At 41.9% G+C, this 19,997-nt stretch overlaps 1 protein-coding gene across 4 annotated transcripts in view; it reads left to right on the top strand.

Moving 5' to 3' along the window:
- Positions 1–19,997, top strand: part of LOC144818434 (transducin-like enhancer protein 4) — a 283,390-nt gene that overhangs the window by 212,298 nt on the left and 51,095 nt on the right. For all 4 annotated transcript variants that reach the window (XM_078675849.1, XM_078675852.1, XM_078675851.1 and 1 more), the window contains 3 exons: positions 4,923–5,042; positions 5,552–5,605; positions 11,924–12,076. In XM_078675849.1, the coding sequence (XP_078531975.1) occupies positions 4,923–5,042; positions 5,552–5,605; positions 11,924–12,076 (327 nt within the window). The remainder of the gene's footprint in view (positions 1–4,922; positions 5,043–5,551; positions 5,606–11,923; positions 12,077–19,997) is intronic.

The raw sequence follows: 19,997 nt of genomic DNA, 5'->3' as shown, positions 1-19,997 counted from the left end.
TTGATGGTGGAAATTTCATGGCTGGCTAGGATGTGCCCCGGCACAGTCTTTGCATGATGACACATCATCCTGAGAAAGGTTTGGAAGTCTGGCCGGTCGTCCAAGGAACTCAACAAATCTGTCAGGAGCTTGAATAGTAAAATGAGGAGGTTGCTCAACACGGCTTGGCTTAGGACAGTTCCCTACGGTTGCATCCAGAAGGAGACGTTCTTTCACACAGTTGTGGTTTATTTACCAGCCAGGGGCAACAAGTCGTTTGTAGAGAACCTGGCAGCTTTCGTTGTACAACATTTCTCGCGGCATTAGGGGGAGCACTATCTGGTTGGGGAACTATCCAAGCCTGTGGCGGATGAAGAGACGTTGTTGGCCACAAAACATGTGGACAACCTTGGCATCGCGAATATAAGTGCAGGCAAACTCAAGATGTAATTGTTTTCAAGCCGTTTTCTCAATCTCGGGCTGTGGTACCACTGTCTCTGGGGCTGGATGCTTCTGCTACAGCAATTGTAGACAACCTGACTGGGTACTCCGTAATGCCCCAGGGTATATTCCGTGGGAAGGGGTAGTATTAGGACACCAAGATATGACCTGGTTGCCCAGGCCCATCTCCCGTTTGGATGCCGGGGGGATTCCCACTATTGGGTGGCTTTGGCATTCATGGCTGTTTTTGGGGGGGGGGCAGGGGGGGGCCACCTTTCATGCTGGCCCATACTCCCTCGGTCTTGAGGGAGCAGGTGGATTTGCCTTGTGAAAGACTTCTAATGCTGGAATCTGCGAAGGTGCTTTCTATCCAGGCCCAAGTCATTGAATTAGGTGATACTGTAGGGACCTGATGGGTGGTCAACCATGATTCTGACAGTTAAGTATGAGAATGCTGGTGGGAGATTTTCCATGTATTAGTGTATCAAATCATCACTCTCACTACTGTACATATTGTAAAAATGACAATGGTTTCATTTAAAAATGGCGTGTTTATGATGTCTAATAAATAAAGCCTGAGAATTGAATGTATTCTCTAACACAGGAATGGCAATGAGACTTTGGTCATTTTGCAGGAATAACATTGTGGTTAACAAAGGGGGAAAGTGATGTGTGATGATTTGGAGGTGGTGGGGGACTGGGGTTTAACTGGCCTCAATATGGTTCCCCCTCCTATTCACTAGCACCATGGTTTTATCCTAATTTGAGTGGAAATGCCACTCCACAATTACCTTACCCTCATCAGAGACGTGGAAATAGAGGAATTGAGCTTCACCAGAACCTTTAATTTTGTAGCCAAATCCTTTCTTTTCCTGAGGTGCTTAATTGGTGGTGATGTGTATGTGCCAAGTCAGCACAGACTTGTCTGCATTAATGGCCAATGTTGTAATGCCCAGACAGGGCTAACAGGCCTGCCGAGAGCTAGACTGAAACTGCTAAATTAATTTTAGCTTTGATGCCAGGACTCTAAGTTATTTATGTAGAGTTGGAGCTTGCTACTTAGTGCAAATGTATGTTTGTACCCTTGCAGCAGTTTTACTGATGTAATTAAACTTAGTTGAAGATATGCCACAATAGTCCATAGACTCCGTCCTGTTTTTCAATGTTTTCTTTTTTATAGTTATTGTGATACATTGCAAAACCTGATCACAACAAAGTACGTCGCAGTCTGGAAAAGACTATTGGAATTGCACAGTGTATCTACTTGATTGTCTCTCAGAATCCATTGCTCACATCCTATAGCAAGTGATGATGCTGTACACACACTTTAAAAAGTCTATACTTGGAGCAGGAGTTCCACATCTAGCATTTCCGATCATTATTGCCGGTACCCTTTGCTATCTAACCAGATAGGCCAATAATAGACCTTGCAAAGGTTGATCTTTTGGAAGACAATAGTGGGAGGGTGCTTGGGCAGTGGTTTTGTTTGTTTTTGCGTACCTTAGCTCTTTTGTTTTTGCTTACACAGTGTCAAAGATACTTATCCCTGATACTCAGTCTCGAGTATCAACTTCAGTGATGGTTGACACTTTAGCCGGGTCATAGTATAAATTTACCGCTGTACCAGTCAATCCAGTGCAGCGTTAATGTTGTGTACATCACATGAGCTGTATAAAGGGCTTGCTGTCCTTTTATTTCCAGGGTCATTACGGTTTAACGTACTCCTAATTTTTTTTTCTAGGATTCCTGTTTGTCCTTTCTGCCCCATCTCCCCATATTGCTTTTATGTTAAGTGTTTATAAACCTTCCTCTTCACTCATTTAGCACATTGAGATGATCCTATCCGATAAGGACTACTGAGCAGTTATGATTGAGCGCTTACTGTGTATTGCGAGCGAGACTAGTTTCTGCACATACTGCTAAAGTGCCTGCTCTACACTTGTAGTCCAAAGAGTAAGGGGGAGATTATATGAGTGCACTCTTATAGTACAACACACTACTGATTGGTTTATTATCTGATATTTTATGACCCAGTTTTGGTCAAGAAATATGCAGCACGGGTGGAAGCACAACAAGTTTAAGGGCACCTGCACTTAAGCTGTGCCCGTGCATTTTATTTTCACAATTTATCCCCGTACTTTTTGTGGGGGAAAAAACACCCCTTTCATTCAGTTGTTCCACAGCAGGCAAGTAAAAATGATGTACAAGTGGTGTCCTTTGCTATGCCTTTTGATACTATAGTGATATTTTATGAAAAAGGTACCAAACCACATTTCTTTTTCCTAGAAATCGAAATAGGTGCTAACTATGTGCATCTATTTGTCCGAGACATATATTTATTTGTAAGACTTGAGCAGGGTTTTTGTGTTTGTGTGTATGTTCTTTAGGTCTGCTTAACAAATGTGTATGTGTGTGTGTATATATATATATATATATATATATATATATATATATATATATATATATATATATATACTCTGTGCTTAACATGTTTATGGGACAATGCATCGTTTTCAAATGTTGTTTGATTAGATGCTTATGGGTCTCTGTTTTATTTGTCTATCACAATATGTAAATATTATCATAACTATTTTATCTACAGGTGATTCACTATTCAAATATTGAGAAAAAGATCAAATTAAAAAAAGTTATAAAAATACACAAATTAGCTTCAAGTACAGCTACACTTGAAAGTCTGAGTTTATACAATACAACTTTAAAACTTCGATATATTATGTTCCATATACATGTATACCCTTTCTATGTAGTTATGCATCTATATAGTTATTACTTTACTCCTACTGTAGAAGAGAAAATAACTCCTTTGACTCTCTCAAATGCACTGCTCCATCTCACCCAATACCTCCACTCAACCCAAATCTCATTTTACTACCATGATCTCCCAAACAAGCTTTTCTAAATTGTTCCCTCATGTAACCTTCCTTTGACTCGTCCTTAACCTCATTTTACTACTATAATTTCTCTAATCCCTTTCTAGAGACTCTTCCTCCTCCATATCATTTGCATTATACCTTTTACTTATCCCAAACCTCATAATACTAATATGATCACCCATATAACACTTCCTACATTCTCCCCTCTTCTGGCCCTTCATTATCCTATTCAATCCAACCAACAGACTTGCATGTCCGCCACTCAGGTTAGCTGCTATTTCCCTATTCTAATCCACCACTAATCCTTTTAGGGTTCGGGAGTAGCGTACTATTCACCAAAAACACTTGGACGCCTTGTCAGGGGCTGTAAGCTCTATATAGATACTAAAGGGGCCACTTTGATATTCATCCCCTTCAATTAATTGTGATTGCATTTATCAGATATTTATTGGTGGTCCCTAATAACACTGCTATTAACACTTGTCATGCCGAGCTTGGGATCCCATATATATCTAATTTGATTAAGATTGAACCTATTTTGCTATGACATAAAATATGGGTAACAATACAAATAGCTTCAACCGTGATATTATCAATGACTGCTTAAAGATTCATAGGGTATCCTCTATTCCATGGTCAAACTATGTTAGAAAATTCATGATTGACATTGGCCAACCCGAATACTGTGGCAGACCAGATAGTATTACATAAATTTCAAGAAAAACATTGAACGCTGACTGTTTAATAAACTTAGTCTATCAGACTCTTACACAAAATTGTTAAACCCACAGTCTTGGAAAACCAGTTGTTGATGTCATGTAATGGCCTTCAGCCCTGTCTTTTATACGGAACTTTTCATAGACTTATACGTTTTCCGGTCACAAATGAATGGTCCAGAAACTTGGGTGTTTGCCCATGCGATGATATGTCACAACAGTCTACGATGCACGTTGTCTTTTTTTGTATATTTTATTCTGTTCCAAGGTGTAAAGATGGATAGTGCCAATCTTAAAAATTCTGGGCTGCAGACAATGTCGCCCAGCTTTTTTGATGTTACAACTTTTACAACATGAAATGTTTACTACTTCTGTTGTTACGTATTTGAAATGTGATATATTCGAGGAAATCAATGTGGAACTTTCATCCTGGCTCTTAACACGTCTTTTAAATTGTTCTTAACCATGTTAACCATTTTATTCTTCTGCAAGTTTCTGTTTGTAATACTATGTGAAAAATTATGCTTTTATGATTTATGTTTTAAATCGAATAAAGCTGCTTTTGAATTGAGAATATATATATATATATATATATATATATATATATGTATATATGTACATTTCTTTTGCTCACAAGATGCATTTGTGATTGTTACAATGATGCCAACAATAAATTGTCCTGCCCAGAAATTAAGGACCCTGTTACTGACATAGCAAGCTTTATTGGCTGAAATATGCCCCTTTCGTACAAACTGTAAATGTCATACTCTGTAGTTCCATGTGATATCATTAAACATACATGGGTCTCTTCATTGTTGCCTTTAAAAAACAAATTGCACAGATTTGCAAGGGAATGCATATATTCATATATTTGGTTTTTTTCTTCCATAAGAGTTCTTCTGTGTCTCCTTCGGCCAGCTTTAGAGGTGCAGAGAAACACAGGAACTCGACAGATTACTCATCTGAGAGCAAGAAACAGAAGACTGAGGAGAAAGAAGTGCCAGCCCGTTACGTATGTGTGCTGTTTAACTTTTTTCTTTAGCATACAGACCTAAAATTTGATACCACATGGTCCATCCAGTGGTAATATTTCTCTAGCTAACTTTGACCGCCCCTAGTTTGGATTTTTTATTCTGGCGGGTAGAATATGCAGGGCTCCTTTCTCTTTAAATGCTGTAGAGGAATTACTGAATTTCTAAGAGTTTGAATGGATTTGTAGCAACAAAAAAAATCCAACATTTCAGATATCCAATGTTTTAAAAATCTATTCACGCTTTGTGGAATTATATTCGAACATTATGGGAATTGACTATGAGATTGGAACAGTAATTCCCTTTACATAGTAATAAGTGTTTGGTTTAAAGATACTGTCTGTTCTGCCATTACGCATTTAGTAACATATTAGGTGGCTTAACAGACTGATTGACCTTTACCTTTATGGTCTGGAATTGCTTGGTAATCGTTTTCATTTGTTTTTGTTGAAGTATGTACAGTGCGAGTACAATTTGTTTTCCATTCTAGGACAGTGATGCTGAAAAGAGTGATGACAACTTGGTCGTAGATGTTTCCAATGAGGTTTGTTTTCTGTTTCTTCTAACTTCAGAATCACTTACTGCTGTTCATTAAACTTAAGACCGAACTCTTTGGTTGCTAATGTATGATTTTGTATACTGAAATGTTTACTTTGAATAGACCAACGACAACCAAACTGTTGGTCTGACACTTAGAAAACAGCTATATCTGATATTTCTCTGCGATGGTGTGTTCTTTGTTACAGTTAATGGACTCTGACACCGACTGTTAATTTTGCCAACTAAAATTAAGGTTTTCAAAAAAGTACGAAACTAAATGTCAAGCGAGGGCAAGGGCCCAACACTGCCTCTAATTAAAAGCATCCTTTTTACAAAAATCCATTGAACTTTCTCAAAATGCCTTCAGGTCATTACAAAGAATAGCCCCCCTTAATGTACTAGTCCACTCTCTGCAGTAGGATATCAAGTTCTTAATTTCCACAGCAGACATACCTTTGTGCCTACCTTAATTTACTAGTCCACTCTCTGCAGTAGGATATCAAGCTCTTAATTTCCACAGCAGACATACCTTTGTGCCATGGACGGCAATTAATCAAAATGCCAGGAATAGCAGAAGTGATGGCCCACACCATTTAACCTTTACTTTCACTCACACGCACATGCTTACACATACATTCACTCTTACACACACTTCTTTTTCACATAAGCACACACATAGTGTACATTTAAAAGCATTGTTTTGCTTCCCTCAGCTGCCAGATAGGGTCATATTTCAGCTAATCGTAGTTCATTTTTTTATTACACTAATAGTACGTATAATCCTAAAAAAAGCTGACTGAATACAACCAAAGTGGAGCCCCAATCGACCGCTGATTTTGCCAACTCTGAGTTCAGGGGTGGCAAAGGCAGTCGCGGGAATCTCAAGGGGCACGCCAGGGGTCACAGCTACAACGTCTGGTGACCCCTAAATTACATCCATGCTTTGTGCCCTCATTCTTTTGAGAAGTGCGCTATGTATCAGATTTTTTTCCCATTTCAGAATGTCTAGTGTGTAATTGTTTCAAATGCCGAGTGAAATCTCCAAATCTGGGGATCAGGCTATGCGAAGACCATAGGTTGTATTTGTAAGTGTATTGCTTGTTGTACTGCACAGTTGTAGCCCTGTGGTGTTTGTAGAGCAGTAGGGGTTACGATGTTGGATTATTTGGTGCCTTCTCAATGATCGTGTGCACAGGCAATCAGATTGGAACTATTGTGATTGTGTCATTTATAACCAAATCCAAAACGTGTAAATGGTCATGTTGGCAACGTTTCCACGGTAGGTTTTAAGAGATCTACTGGGCAGAAAAAACAGAATACTAGCGCCTTGGGGGGCTTATGGCAGCAGTTCTCTCCAACCAAGTCTCTTGCAGGTTCTAGTCATCTTAAGTCAGTTGAGCCCTCTTGGAGTCAGAAGTCCTGCTTTTTGTTTTTCTGAAGTAGACAAAAGGGAGGCTAACCACATGACACTCCAATAACAATTCAAGTACCCAGGTGCCAGAATGTTCTTTGGAGGTGTGATTGTGTGTTTTATAACCAAATCCAAAGCGTGTAAATGGTCATGTTGGTAACGTTTCCACTGTTGGATTTAAGAGATCCACTGGGTAGAAGACCAGAATATTTTTGCAGAGGTACAAACTGTAATATAACTGCTAACATGCTCCTCTAGGTACTCTTCCTTGCTTAATGCCAACGTCCCATGTGTGACGTGGCATTGGATTCTAGTTGGTGTTGTCAAGCAGGTGACAATACTCAAAACCCTGATCCAACTTGTCGTATATATTTTTCTTCTTTTTTGCTCTTATGCGCAACATGCCATTTCTGGTCAGTTTGAAGGGTAACTCAGACAGACATGGATTTCAGTCTCATAGATGAAAACGAATAGTAAATGCTTTAAAGCAAATGCCTGCTTCACTTTATGCACGTTACCAAACACCTCCTGTTTGGAGTCTTTATTTTGTTGTATAATTGATGGTGGAAGGGATATTGTGAACCACATGCTTTGAAAACCCTTCATCAGATGCTCAGCAAAGAGATGACTGATGAATGTGTTTTATTCTTTCATCTAACAATTTTATGTTTTCAAAATATAAGTTCAAGTGCTCCCAAATGTAATTTCTTCTCTTTTATATAGTGTGTTTTGCATGTAATCCAGGCATTCATTGGTTTATAGTAGGTTATGTCAATAATTTGAGAAGGTCTACTTTTTAGGTCTAGCTTGACAGAGCAGGTGTTTGAAAGACCTAGTGTTGCCAATACTTTTAAAAGTTCCTATAGTGGACTTTGGCTCTGCACAGATGAATATCCCCCTTTCACCTCTTTCTAATGACTATCCTTAAATATCACTCCACCTGCTATGGAGGGATTGCTTTGTGTAATGCATGAGGGGATGTTTTATACCTCAAAAGTACACTAAATCAATACACATTATAATATGTATCTCATAGATCATTTTATACAGACACCAGTCGGTTTTTGTTTTGTTTTTTCACTGCATCCGGCTTTTTCAAATGTTATAGTCGAGACCCAAAACACAAGCCAGACATATTGCTTGCTTAATTAGTTGTCATTGTTGAAGTCTGAAATTGTTACATGCTTTATGATTATTTTAATTGTCTAGAAATCAATTGAAATGAGCTTATCGTGTTGTATGGCCTTTCTTTGCACATACCTTTGCTGATTAATAGGGCTATAAACTTGCTATAAACCTGTAGTAATATCAAAAAGAATAGTGTATATTTCAAGATAACAAAAGTATCCGTCAGTGTATCACCAGCACACCCTTTTCATGTGATCTTTAATCAATATGTAGCTTGAGACTTGGCCCAAAGTTTCTAAACTTCAAAGGTCTGGAGTTGCTTTCCGTTTTCTTTGATTTCCTCCATTGGTTTGCTTATTTCACTGCTCCTGGAAGTTTTGTAGTAGACCGTATTCTAGTATTTGCATAGACTAGGAAAAAAGAAAGTGACAGATTTGTAGTATTCTTACCCAAACTTTAAAAGGTATCAGCACCTCTGCAAAGTCCAATTTCATCTTACTATTTCCAGTTTTAGGTTCTTTCTGGAGGAGGTCTTCATTCCTCAGAATCCAATGTTTATTCTAAGTGGGTACCGCTACCTTAGTTGTAAAACCAGTAGTTATAAACACCTAAAGAATGATCTCATTATATTTACAGTGGAGGGATTTGGCAACAAACAGTTGTGTGAATTTTTCATTGTTTACTTTGATTATAAAAACAAAAGGTTTTGGTTGTCACGGTTTTGGAGATTGAATTTTAATGTAAGCGGTTTGTGGTCTTCCAGTTAAGAAAAGGAGGCGGAATGTGTACGTTGCATTAACATGATACAACTCTGCCATTTCTGACATGTTTGAGGTATGATCAGTCCCAAATTTCAGTCAGAGGGTTTATAACATAATTATCCACTGATTAATACATGGTTTAGAGCAGTGTTTCCCAAACTGTGGTCCGCGGACCCCCAGGGTTCCGTGACACATTCCCAGGGGGTCCATATGCAACAGTTTTAAAAGCACATAAACTTTCTTGTGTAATTAGCAGCTTTCCAGCAACAATAAAAGTGTCAAGAGAATGCCAGTGATTAATGTACCTGCTGGAGAGCGAGGAGAGTTTTGTCCAGTGGCAGCATTGACTTAACTAATGTAGCAGAGAGGGTTAATGTGCCTACTGCAAACAACGTGTAACATGCATCTTAATAAGCAGTATTTTATGTGCCTAGGTTCGTGGTTACTGCTTTTGTCAGAGAGAATCTTGTTACTGTGCACTTCATAAGTGACAATCATAATCTAGCCGAGGGACCTATAAACTGTCATCAAAGTGCTGCTTGCAAACTGCATGGTACCAGTTAGTAACTTATATTTTTCCCCATTTATTCATTATTCTGATGCTGCTAAAAAAGATATATTTGGGTGGAAATACATTTTTATTGTTAAAGTCAATGCTAGCCACTGTTATGTTCTGAATCCTGAGTTTGTGCTTTTCCTGACCAAGCACTCTTTAAACATTTTATATATACACTGTTTTACATGTACGATTCAATGTCTCTATATGTGTGTGATGCAAAAACCTATTGGGCCATGTACATAGCCTATTTCGCGAATTGCAATTTGTTTGCGACTCTCTAAATAGGTTTTGCAACTTGCTATTTGGAAGAGGCATTCCCTTCCAAATAGCGAGTCTCAAAACCATGTACAAATGTTTTGCGGTCGCAAAACAGTCACAATTACCACCTACTTCAAGTAGATGGTAATGCATTCGCAAATGCGAAGGGCTCCCCAGGGGACCCTTTCCCTTTGCAAATGCATGCAAAATTATTTTTTAAGGGAAGGCAGTTGTCCCAGGGACCTTTGCCTGCCCTTAGAAAATGAAACAAAAACGTTTCATTTTCTTTTTTTAAATGCATGGTAAACGGGATGAATTTTTTTTTAAAACTGCCTCATTTAAAAGCAGTCCAAGACATGGTGGCCTGCAGAGCCCAGCAGGCCACCATCTCTGGGAGGGCTGGCATTCCCAATGGCCTCGCAAATTGTGAGCGGCTCATTAATATTAATGAACCTCACAATTTGCGACCCCATTGTGAATCCCAAACAGTGTTAAACACACTGTTGTACATTTCATTTTGTGACTCGCAATTTGCCACTCGCAATGTGTCGCCAATTGCGAGGTGCTAAATGAAATGGTCGTACATCTGGCCCCAAAATCCTTAGTACTCTGAGTATTTGTTTTGTGTGCACACGTGTGTTTTTTTTCGAATTTCTGTTTTAATGTTTGAAATTTAACTCATACAAATTGCTTGGGGGTCCCTGGCTTCCAGTGGTGACTCAATGGGGGTCCTCAGGAGTCAAAAGTTTGGGAACCACTGGTTTAGAGTACCAAGCTTGATAAAGCACAGCATTTGCTTTTATTGTTATTTAAGCTCCTATTGTGACATTAGTCCTAGAACTTGCAGCTGAATGCAGATATTGTCATTCTATAGCCATCTGTTATATGAGAGTTGTTCCAGGTAAGGAAGTCTTGATTTTAGGTAATTAATGAAGCCTCTGAATGTTCCGTTTGAAGCACCATTGCAGGTTTTCATTGATGTTGGATGGAATTGCATCATTCTTTGGTGGTGGTAGATTTGTTATGGTAATATTATTTGTGGGTGAACGCATTTATTGATAACCAGCCACAAGTGTGCTGAGTCTAATGAAATGTTGTAATTCGTATCTGAAGGAGTTGTTAGTGGCCCCTAGGCAAGCTCATTGTTTGTTTGACAAATAATTGTATTGCTTGTTGCCTTATGATTTTTATATAAGTATGGACCCTTCCATTAAAATCCCCTGGGGAATGACCAACAACATTGTAACAGTTCGAACATGTACGTCATAGCGGAACCCCTTTTACCCTCTCAGTTTCCATCAATTCCAATTTATGCCGGGTGTAGCTTGGTACATGGTTTGTTGAGATATTCCATTTAGGGATCTGCCTTATGTTAGTCAGGCTTTGTTCTACGGTAGCATTCTGTTGTATCACATATGGTTTTTGAAGCATGATGTGTACTGCTTTGATTTTGACCATGTTATATAGTGGTTGGAATTTATTAATATTTGCTAAATATTGAGCTGCAACTCGGTGATTGTAGTTCAGTTACTGCTGCTGTAACTGTGCTCATTATTGAGAACTGCTGCTGTAATAGACATCTCATTCTTGGCTGAGAAGTAGCGAATTTGCATTAAGTAGACAGAACTATCCTCCATGGCAGGGGTAGATTTGCACGTTTTGAATACCCAAGACATTTCTTATGTGGCGAATGTAGGTGTCAAAGGGGAAAGGCCATTAGAGCATTCTTAAAATGCAGGGACAAATTTGTGGGCAATGGGTGATAAACGTTAGTTATAAATGTTTGCATTTCATCTTTGTGCAAACGTTTTCACAGTTCCTGATTTTATCACCTCTAGATTGTTGCATAGTGTCTTGCTGCAGATCATCATTTGGTTGAGTCTGGAAAGAAACCTCTTGATTTTTTTGTGTGCATTCAGAAACAAAATAGAATGTTGCGATAGAGCTCCTAGTATGCCTCAAGTAAGGCCCGAGTAGCTTACCTAGTCCTTGTTTTGTCTTCACTTTACTTGCAGTTTTACTTTCACCATTGTAAATGGAAAGCTCGAAATGCCAAGAGCAAACTGGACTGGATGAGCCTTGCACGCTTGACACTGAGAGCTCTACTTTGTCTGAAATTAAGAAAATAAACAATTCGTTTTTATGTTTGGCAAGTTTAAAAAAAGCGTGTTGCGCTTCTAATGCCCAATTTTCTTCATTGCACAGGATCCCACTTCCCCACGAGGTAGCCCAGCACACTCCCCAAGAGAGAACGGCTTGGACAAAGCTCGCCTAATGAAGAAAGATCCGCCAATCAGCCCAGCCTCTATAGCATCTTCTAGCAGTACGCCCTCATCAAAATCCAAAGAACACAGCCATGTAAGCCTTAGATTATTTCTTTTTTTAAGGTGTGATCATAGCAGTGCAATAAATGAAATGCCATGTGGTTGGTTAAGGGAAATGCTATTTTTTCTGTCATTGCTTTACTAAATCTCCCTAAACTGGTTATGTCCCCCAGGTTTTAGGTTTGGCATGGTTTCTCTGTTGGTGGTGATGGCCATGATTTAACTACTGATCCGATGCCATAAACCATTCAACACTGATTACTCACACCTGCCCAGAGTGATGATAATTATGTTTAATTGTACCCTCTTAACATTTGTTAGGGATGACCTGCCTTTTGCAGCATGATTCCACTGGTGAACATGTCTCCCATACTTCTGCCATCCAGAGTTCAGATCATGAAAAGTTAGATTTATGAATGACCATGAGGATCTAGGCATGAAGTTGTCTCTCCACCCAGTCCCTCTATGGTTTTGAATGTTGCACCAGAATGCTTTGTAATTCAATATTTTGTATTTGAGTATTCTCACTGTCAATAACATGGATTGTGGTACTAAAACGCCAGACTAGGAGAGAACTATCCATTTCCATCGTAACAAAATGCTAATAAAATGTTTAATTGCTGTAAGATGGTGTTCAGTATCCATCATAGTAACTTATAAACCAGTTGCAAATATTTTGTTTGCAACTAGCTGGTGTCTTGTGGGCTATGAATTCGATCATATATTGGTCGAAATGAGACACGAAGGTAGTGCCTTTCTGTTTGCTGGTACTGAGATCGGAAGGAATAATGTTTAATTGCCTAATGTAGACTGGTTTCTGATCATCTGTAATTGGAGGCGGGTCAGGGAAGGGTGACAGTTAAAACTAATGCACACATTCTGCTAAACCATTCACATATTATTTTCATGTTTTATTGAACCCTAGATAATCACTTGCAAATAATTTTAATCAGACCTACTGAAATCCTAAAGGTGTGTTGGTTAGAGGTTGAATATAATCTCAGCCTTTCCACTATTCATTTTTAACTATGCTTTTGTACCTGATAACTGTCGTGGTTTACTCTGTAGCAAACCATGCAAATCAACATAACTGTGTCCACAACTTTTGCTTGCAACATTTGCATGTTTGTTTTTAGGTCTGGATTTTGATAGTGTCAGAAATGTGGCTATTAATTTAGGAGGGGATCACCCCAACCAACTAAAAAAAAAAACTCTGGTTCAGTCACCAATACTCAGATCTAAGAGAATCTGTGTTCAATGCCTGGTAGCTATGGCAATGCAGTAGGCAGGCACAAAAAAGGGTGTGCTAAATTCGTGCAGCACCAACAATTGCAAAGAACACAGCACAATAAATTCCCAAACTAATTTAGAAAATAGATAAAAAAATATAATAAGCAAATGGACACCAAGATAGTCAAAGTGGGATAAGGCAAACCCTAGAGATGGCTCGCTTGAAAAACGACAGTTATTATACTCAGACCTAGGTGCAAGTTCAGGCCGACCGCAATGAAGCGAAGTTTGGATACACCAAGCAGATTTTCCCAGTCAAAGGTTTTACCTTTAGACCTAATCTCCAACTGCTGAGGAATCTGCTGGTTGGAAAAGCAACCACTAGTGCCTCAGGGGGTGCTTATGGGCAGCAGTTGTCTCCCACCAAGTCTCTTGCAGGTTCTAGTCCTCTTAAGTCAGCTGAGTCCTCTTGGAGACAGAAGTCCTGCTTTTGTTTCTCTGAAGTAGACAAAAAGGAGGCTAACCACATGATGCTCCAATAACGATTCAAGTGTCCAGGTACCAGAATGTTCTTTGAAGGAGATGGTTGAAGTGACAGATTTATCCTGTGCACTAGTCAGCGATTGCAAAAAATCTACGAATCAATCCTAAATATTTTCCGCATTCCACCTCCTCATTTTGCAGCGCTTTCACTTTGCCTTACTGTCAAATTGCCCAAAATCCCCTGTTAACATGGCAGCACACAGCTTCCACTACAAGTCAGGCCTGTCTTCAACCTCTTGGCTACTTACCTACTTGGCAAGGTCAAAACTGCGTTTCCCCCCTTCCGAGGCCGGGGCTTGACAGTCTAGGAGGGTCGTGGGGATGAATAGAAAAGTCCCTCTTTGGTAGGTGGTGCTAAAGCGGCCTTTTGTTTTGCCAACTGCCCCTGTCCAGATAGCTAATCCCTGCTAAGTGTTTAATGCCATTAGCCTTTCCTGAGCTTAGATGCAAACCATTGTTCTCCAAGCCAGAATCGTTAACTCACCCAGCCAAGGATGTGTATTCGATCTCTGGAGGTGTGGTAGAAATGGTTTTAAGCCAACTGTGGCTCAATCAGCCTAGAGGACAATTTTGCTTGGTTACTTTTCTGCTAAAGTTATCAGAAATCTGATTTCACCATGAAGTCTAGATTTAAAAACTAAGCAGAAAATAATTTTGAAGCATTTTTCTAGCCCTACCCTAAGCAGAGGTAGGCAGTAAAGATTTTTAATCCCACTCAGGCCTAGAATTCCTAGCCTGGCTTACAAAGTGAAATAGCTTTTGAGTTGTATTTGACAGTGAGGGCATACGAACCGCAATATTTAGTGTTCCTTATTTTAAAATATTAGCATCCTACCCTATGGTGCTTATAATGTATACTTTAGGGGTAACATATGTTATGTGTATATATAAGAAATGTATTTTTCCCTGCCATGTGTCACTGCAGTATATTTAAGTTGCAGCCCAGCCACTGCACAGTGGTGCTTTTAGCAGCCATACATGTTTGTCTCCTCTGTGGATGATGTAAATACACACTGCAGCCACATATGACTTTTTTCTTTCTATGCTATTGGTGCACATTAGGCTTTTCAATGGATACATTGGGAAGTTAAATAGGCTAAGTAGGAAGTTCTAATGTATAGCACATGATTTATAGGGGAGACAGAGCACTGAGTCCTAAAGCCAGCAAAAATAAGGTTGCGAAAAATCCCCAAAATCTTGTGTGACTATGCAGAAAAGACAGATTTGCTACACAGAGCAACTGTAAACCCAACCGGACCTTATGCTTATAATACACATAGTTGGTTTTGGTTCAGCCCAATTCAACCACTGGCTTCTCTTGGCCAGCCTCTTACAGCAATTAGCTTAAGACTTTGTCAATTTATTTCATTAAGCTGATTTTAAAGCGCAAAATTCACTCTAATAGAGTCACTTGGAATTATGGGAGATGGGTTGGGCGAGAGTTGAAATAAAAATGTCACCTTATCGGGCATGAAGCCAAATATTCGGGCTTCACTGAATTTGTGCAGGGAGGCCTCGGATCACAATTCCTTGCTCTCAGGAGGCTGTTATTCCCAACTTTGTATGTTTGACTTTGGGGGATTGTAAACAATATTTATCTTGTGATATGCGGTTCTGGGTGTGAATGTATTTGTGGCATTTGTCTACAAAAATGTTGGTCCTGTTTTGTGGTACATTTTATGAGAAATGCAGTTTGATTTGGGTAGGATCCTCTTATCTTTTGAGGCAATAAAATTGGCAAAAGTAATTGGAGCCAGACTTCTACTTAAGTTAAAGCTGCATCTAACTAATGTATTCTTTTTTCATTTTTCCATGGTGGGCAGAGTTGCCATATCTCTGTTTAGACTGTGAAAAGTACTGGCTCCTGTCACTCTGTGCAAGAAGAAAAATAAAATCAGAAAAGGGTCACAAAGTAGATTGGGGCAGGTCTTTGTGACTTGAGTAATTTGCATGTACTTTTTAGCTCAATATCTTTGCATGCTGAGGTCCTTCACTATGTTGACAGGGGCTGGACAACTTCCATTGAGGTAGGCAGTAGAAGGGGTGCCCACTGGTACATGTTACTGTGAATTGGCAAGATTTTTTGATTTGTATGGATTCAGTTTAAAGATAGATTTTGTTCATACACGTTTGCATTCCCTCTGGGGTAGGGGTAACTCCAGTTAAGATATATATATATATATATATATATATATATATATATATATATATATATATATATATATATATATATATATCTTGGTTCGAGGCATGTGGGCTGCTAAATTCATATCTATAGCATAGATCGCCGCCTAGTGTTGGGTCCGGATGATTGCACATTGTTGTCCTGGAAGAGTCTTCGAAGTATCACGAGATAGGTGGCTCCTCCCCTGGACTACAGTGTGCATGGGCATCGACTCCATCCCCAGATTGTTTTTTTCCGCCATTGGGTTTGGATGTGATTTCGACGTCTCCTGTTCGGAATCGTGATAGAACTTTTTCAAGGCCAAAAGGCCTTCTTTGCACCGTCGGTATTGTTCGCGTTCGGTCCCGTATATCTTCCAGCTCGTGGAGTCGGATATCCGGGGGGTCGTGTGACTCTTCGGTGATCGGGGCCTAGTCGACGCAGCAAGACTTCGACGGCATGGAACGGAGTCCATTCAAGAAATGTCCCGTGTGTGGATCCAAGTACCCACACATTGACGTCCATCCTGTGTGCAACAAGTGCCTGTCGCCGGACCACGACGAGGCCAACTGTATGGCCTGTTCCAGATTTCGATCGAAGAAAGACGATCAAGCTTCGGCGCGTGGCGCGCCTTGAGGCCCAACGATCGGCTCCGGCACCGGTGGACATCTTTGACGACCCCGAAGCAGAAGAGCAAGTGCGTCACCTACCCCGGTGAAGGTCGAGTCCGACGACGGAGCGGACATCCATAGTCAAGACATTGCGGAACTCGTCGAGGGTAGGGGACGACGACGAAGCATATGGGGCCATGGAATACAAGAGGAAGATTACTTCACAGCCTTTGCAGTCGTTTACCATTCCTCTAAAACGAAAGAAGCCTGCACCAGAAACACCAGTTCTGGTTGAGCAGATTCTTCCTCAGCCTGGGAGGAGTGCAACACCTTCACCCACATACTCTGAGGGGGATGAAGGGGAGCAAGATGAGGAGTACAATTTTCCTGCTCATACAGAGCCTGATGAGCAACAGGACTCATGGATGGACACAGGTGATCAAGGGGACCAGCAGACGGTCCAGGATCCTCAGGTTTATAACGTCAAGCCGTCTCCCACTGAGGACTCTGCGGCATTTAATGCCTTAATTGAAAGGGCAGCTACAAACCATAAAGTGGAAATGCATGCTGACCCAGTGGAGGTGGGCTTCCTTTTTGACACTTTCTCTACTGCTGAAAAAACTGTCAAGACTCTCCCAATGTTGAAAGGGGTCCTTAAGCATGCGGCAGACATTTTCAAGGAACCCACAAGATCACGGGTTGTCAACCCACGCATTGAGAAGAAATACAGACAGGCACCTGGCGACCCGACCTACATAAGGGGCCAGTTGCCTTTGGACTCTTTGGTGGTCTCTAATGCCCGCAAGAGGGCAAACTCCCAAACCACGGGTGAAGCTCCTCCCCCAGACAAAGAGTCAAAAGTGCTGGAGGCATCTGGGAAGAGGGTAGCAGCTCAGGCGGCCAACATATGGCGCATCTCAAACACGCAGGCTCTGTTGGCCAGATATGATAGGGCACACTACGACACCCTAGAGCAGCTGTTACAACACCTCCCAGACCAGTTTAAGGAGGGAGCTGAAATGCTTATCCAGGAGGGGAAGCTCATCTCCAACGCTGCTATAAAGTGTGCGCTAGATGTTGCGGACACAGCAGCGAGAGCGATCAACACTAGTGTGATGTTGAGGCGTCGGGCATGGCTCCGCATCTCGGGATTCAAGCCAGAGATACAGACTACTATCCTCAACCAGCCCGTTAATCCAGACAGGTTATTTGGCCCAGAGGTGGACACCACCCTGGAGAAGATCAAAAAAGATACTGAGACTGCCAAGTCCATGGGAGCTCTCCAGTCACAACAATTTAGAGGGAACACTTTTCGTCGCTCAGGCAATCGAGGTGTTAACAGAGGGCACATGTCGCAGCAGACGCCATTCAATAAAAGTGGTGCGCAATCCTCCTACAGCAAGCAGGGCAGAGGTGGATACAGAGGAAACAGTGCCAAGGGTAGAGGCAGAGGCAACAACAGTTCCCGTTCCTCTGCCGCCAACAAACAGTGACTCCCTGTCACTGCCCCCCGACCATCCAACACCTGTCGGGGGGAGACTCCAACAGTTCCTGCCAGTCTGGAAGTCCATCACCACAGACAGGTGGGTCGGGAAACTTATCCAGTTCGGCTATTGTTTGGAGCTGACATCCACCCCACCGCCCATGCCCCCAAAACACCGTCCTATGTCAGCAGAGCACTTGCACTTATTGCAGCAGGAGGGTCTGGTGATGCTGCAAAAAGGCGCAATAGAGCTCGTGCCAGTGGAGGAAGAAGGCACAGGGGTTTATTCCCTGTACTTCTTAATCCCAAAAAAGGACGGCTCACTCAGACCGATTCTAGACCTACGCCCCTTAAACCAGTACATTCTTTCAGAACACTTCCACATGTTGACACTGCAGCAGGTTCTTCCCTTGTTACAACAGGGAGACTTCCACGCAACCTTGGACCTCAAGGATGCTTACTTTCACATACCACTCCACCCATCCCACAGAAAGTACCTCCGGTTCACCATCCAAAACAGGCATTACCAGTTCAAGGTACTCCCCTTCGGAGTGACCACTGCTCCCAGAGTGTTCACAAAATGTCTGGCGACAGTGGCGGCCCACCTCCGGAGACAGAGTATACATGTCTACCCTTATCTGGACGACTGGCTCGTTCAGGCAAAGTCAGCCCAGCAGTGCGCTGCAGATATGTCCCACACCATTCACCTCCTTCACAGTCTAGGATTTACACTGAACTACCCGAAGTCGCACCTTCAGCCGGCCCATGTGCGGCAGTATTTGGGCGCGACGATCAATACTCTGGCTGCCACAGCTCAGCCAAACCCAGCGAGGATCGACAACATCCATGCGCTGATCCAAAAGTTCAGACCGCAACACTCACTCCCAGCGAGAGTGTTCATGCAGTTGATAGGCATGATGGCCTCCTGCATCTTCATAGTCCCGCACGCGAGGCTCCATATGCGTCCGCTCCAAGAATGCTTAGCGCATCAGTGGACTCAGGCTCAAGGACAGTTAAACGACCTAGTGTTGGTGACGGGTCGGGCATACAGCTCTCTGCATTGGTGGAATCCACACAACCTTTGTATGGGCCGACCGTTCCAAGAGCCTGTGCCACAGATTACACTAACGACGGAAGCATCTCTCCAGGGATGGGGGGCTCATGTGCTCCACTACACGGTGCAGGGACTATGGACAACGCAACAAAGGAAGATGCACATCAACTACTTAGAGCTGATGGCAATCTTCATGGCTCTCAAGTCCTTCAAGGTACATCTGTGCAACAAAGTCGTGTTGATCCAGACGGACAACATGACAGCCATGTACTACATTCAAAAGCAGGGAGGTACGCACTCTCCACAGTTGTCTCATCTGGCTCAGAGCATGTGGAAGTGGGCCATTCAGAGGAACATCTTCCTCATGGCGGAACACCTCCCGGGCACGGACAATCAGATGGCGGATCTGCTCAGCAGGTACAGCCACCAGATGCACGAGTGGGAGTTACATCCATCAGTACTCCGCCCGTACTTCCAGCAGTGGGGTCATCCAGAGATAGACCTGTTTGCCACGGAGGAAAACGCAAAATGCCAAAGCTTTGCCGCCAGGTTCCCTCACCCACTATCGCAGGGCAATGCGATATGGATGAACTGGTCAGGCAGATTTGCGTACGCTTTTCCCCCAGCGCCTCTCATTCCGCTAGTGGCAAGAAAGCTAAAGCAACACTCGCTGACGCTCATCCTAGTTGCTCCAACGTGGGCGCGACAACCGTGGTTCACCACGTTCCTCGAACTCTCAAAGACTGCACCTCACACCCCGGATCTTAACGCAGAACCGTGGCGACATTCAGCATCCAGATCCGCAGCAGCTCAATCTGGCTCCTGAGGTCTTAGAGTTTGGCTACCTTGATTTGCCCCCTGAATGCATGG

Source organism: Lissotriton helveticus, chromosome 2_1, assembly GCF_964261635.1.
Source record: "Lissotriton helveticus chromosome 2_1, aLisHel1.1, whole genome shotgun sequence".
Taxonomy (NCBI): domain Eukaryota; kingdom Metazoa; phylum Chordata; class Amphibia; order Caudata; family Salamandridae; genus Lissotriton; species Lissotriton helveticus.
This window is presented reverse-complemented; position numbering and strand designations above follow the sequence as displayed.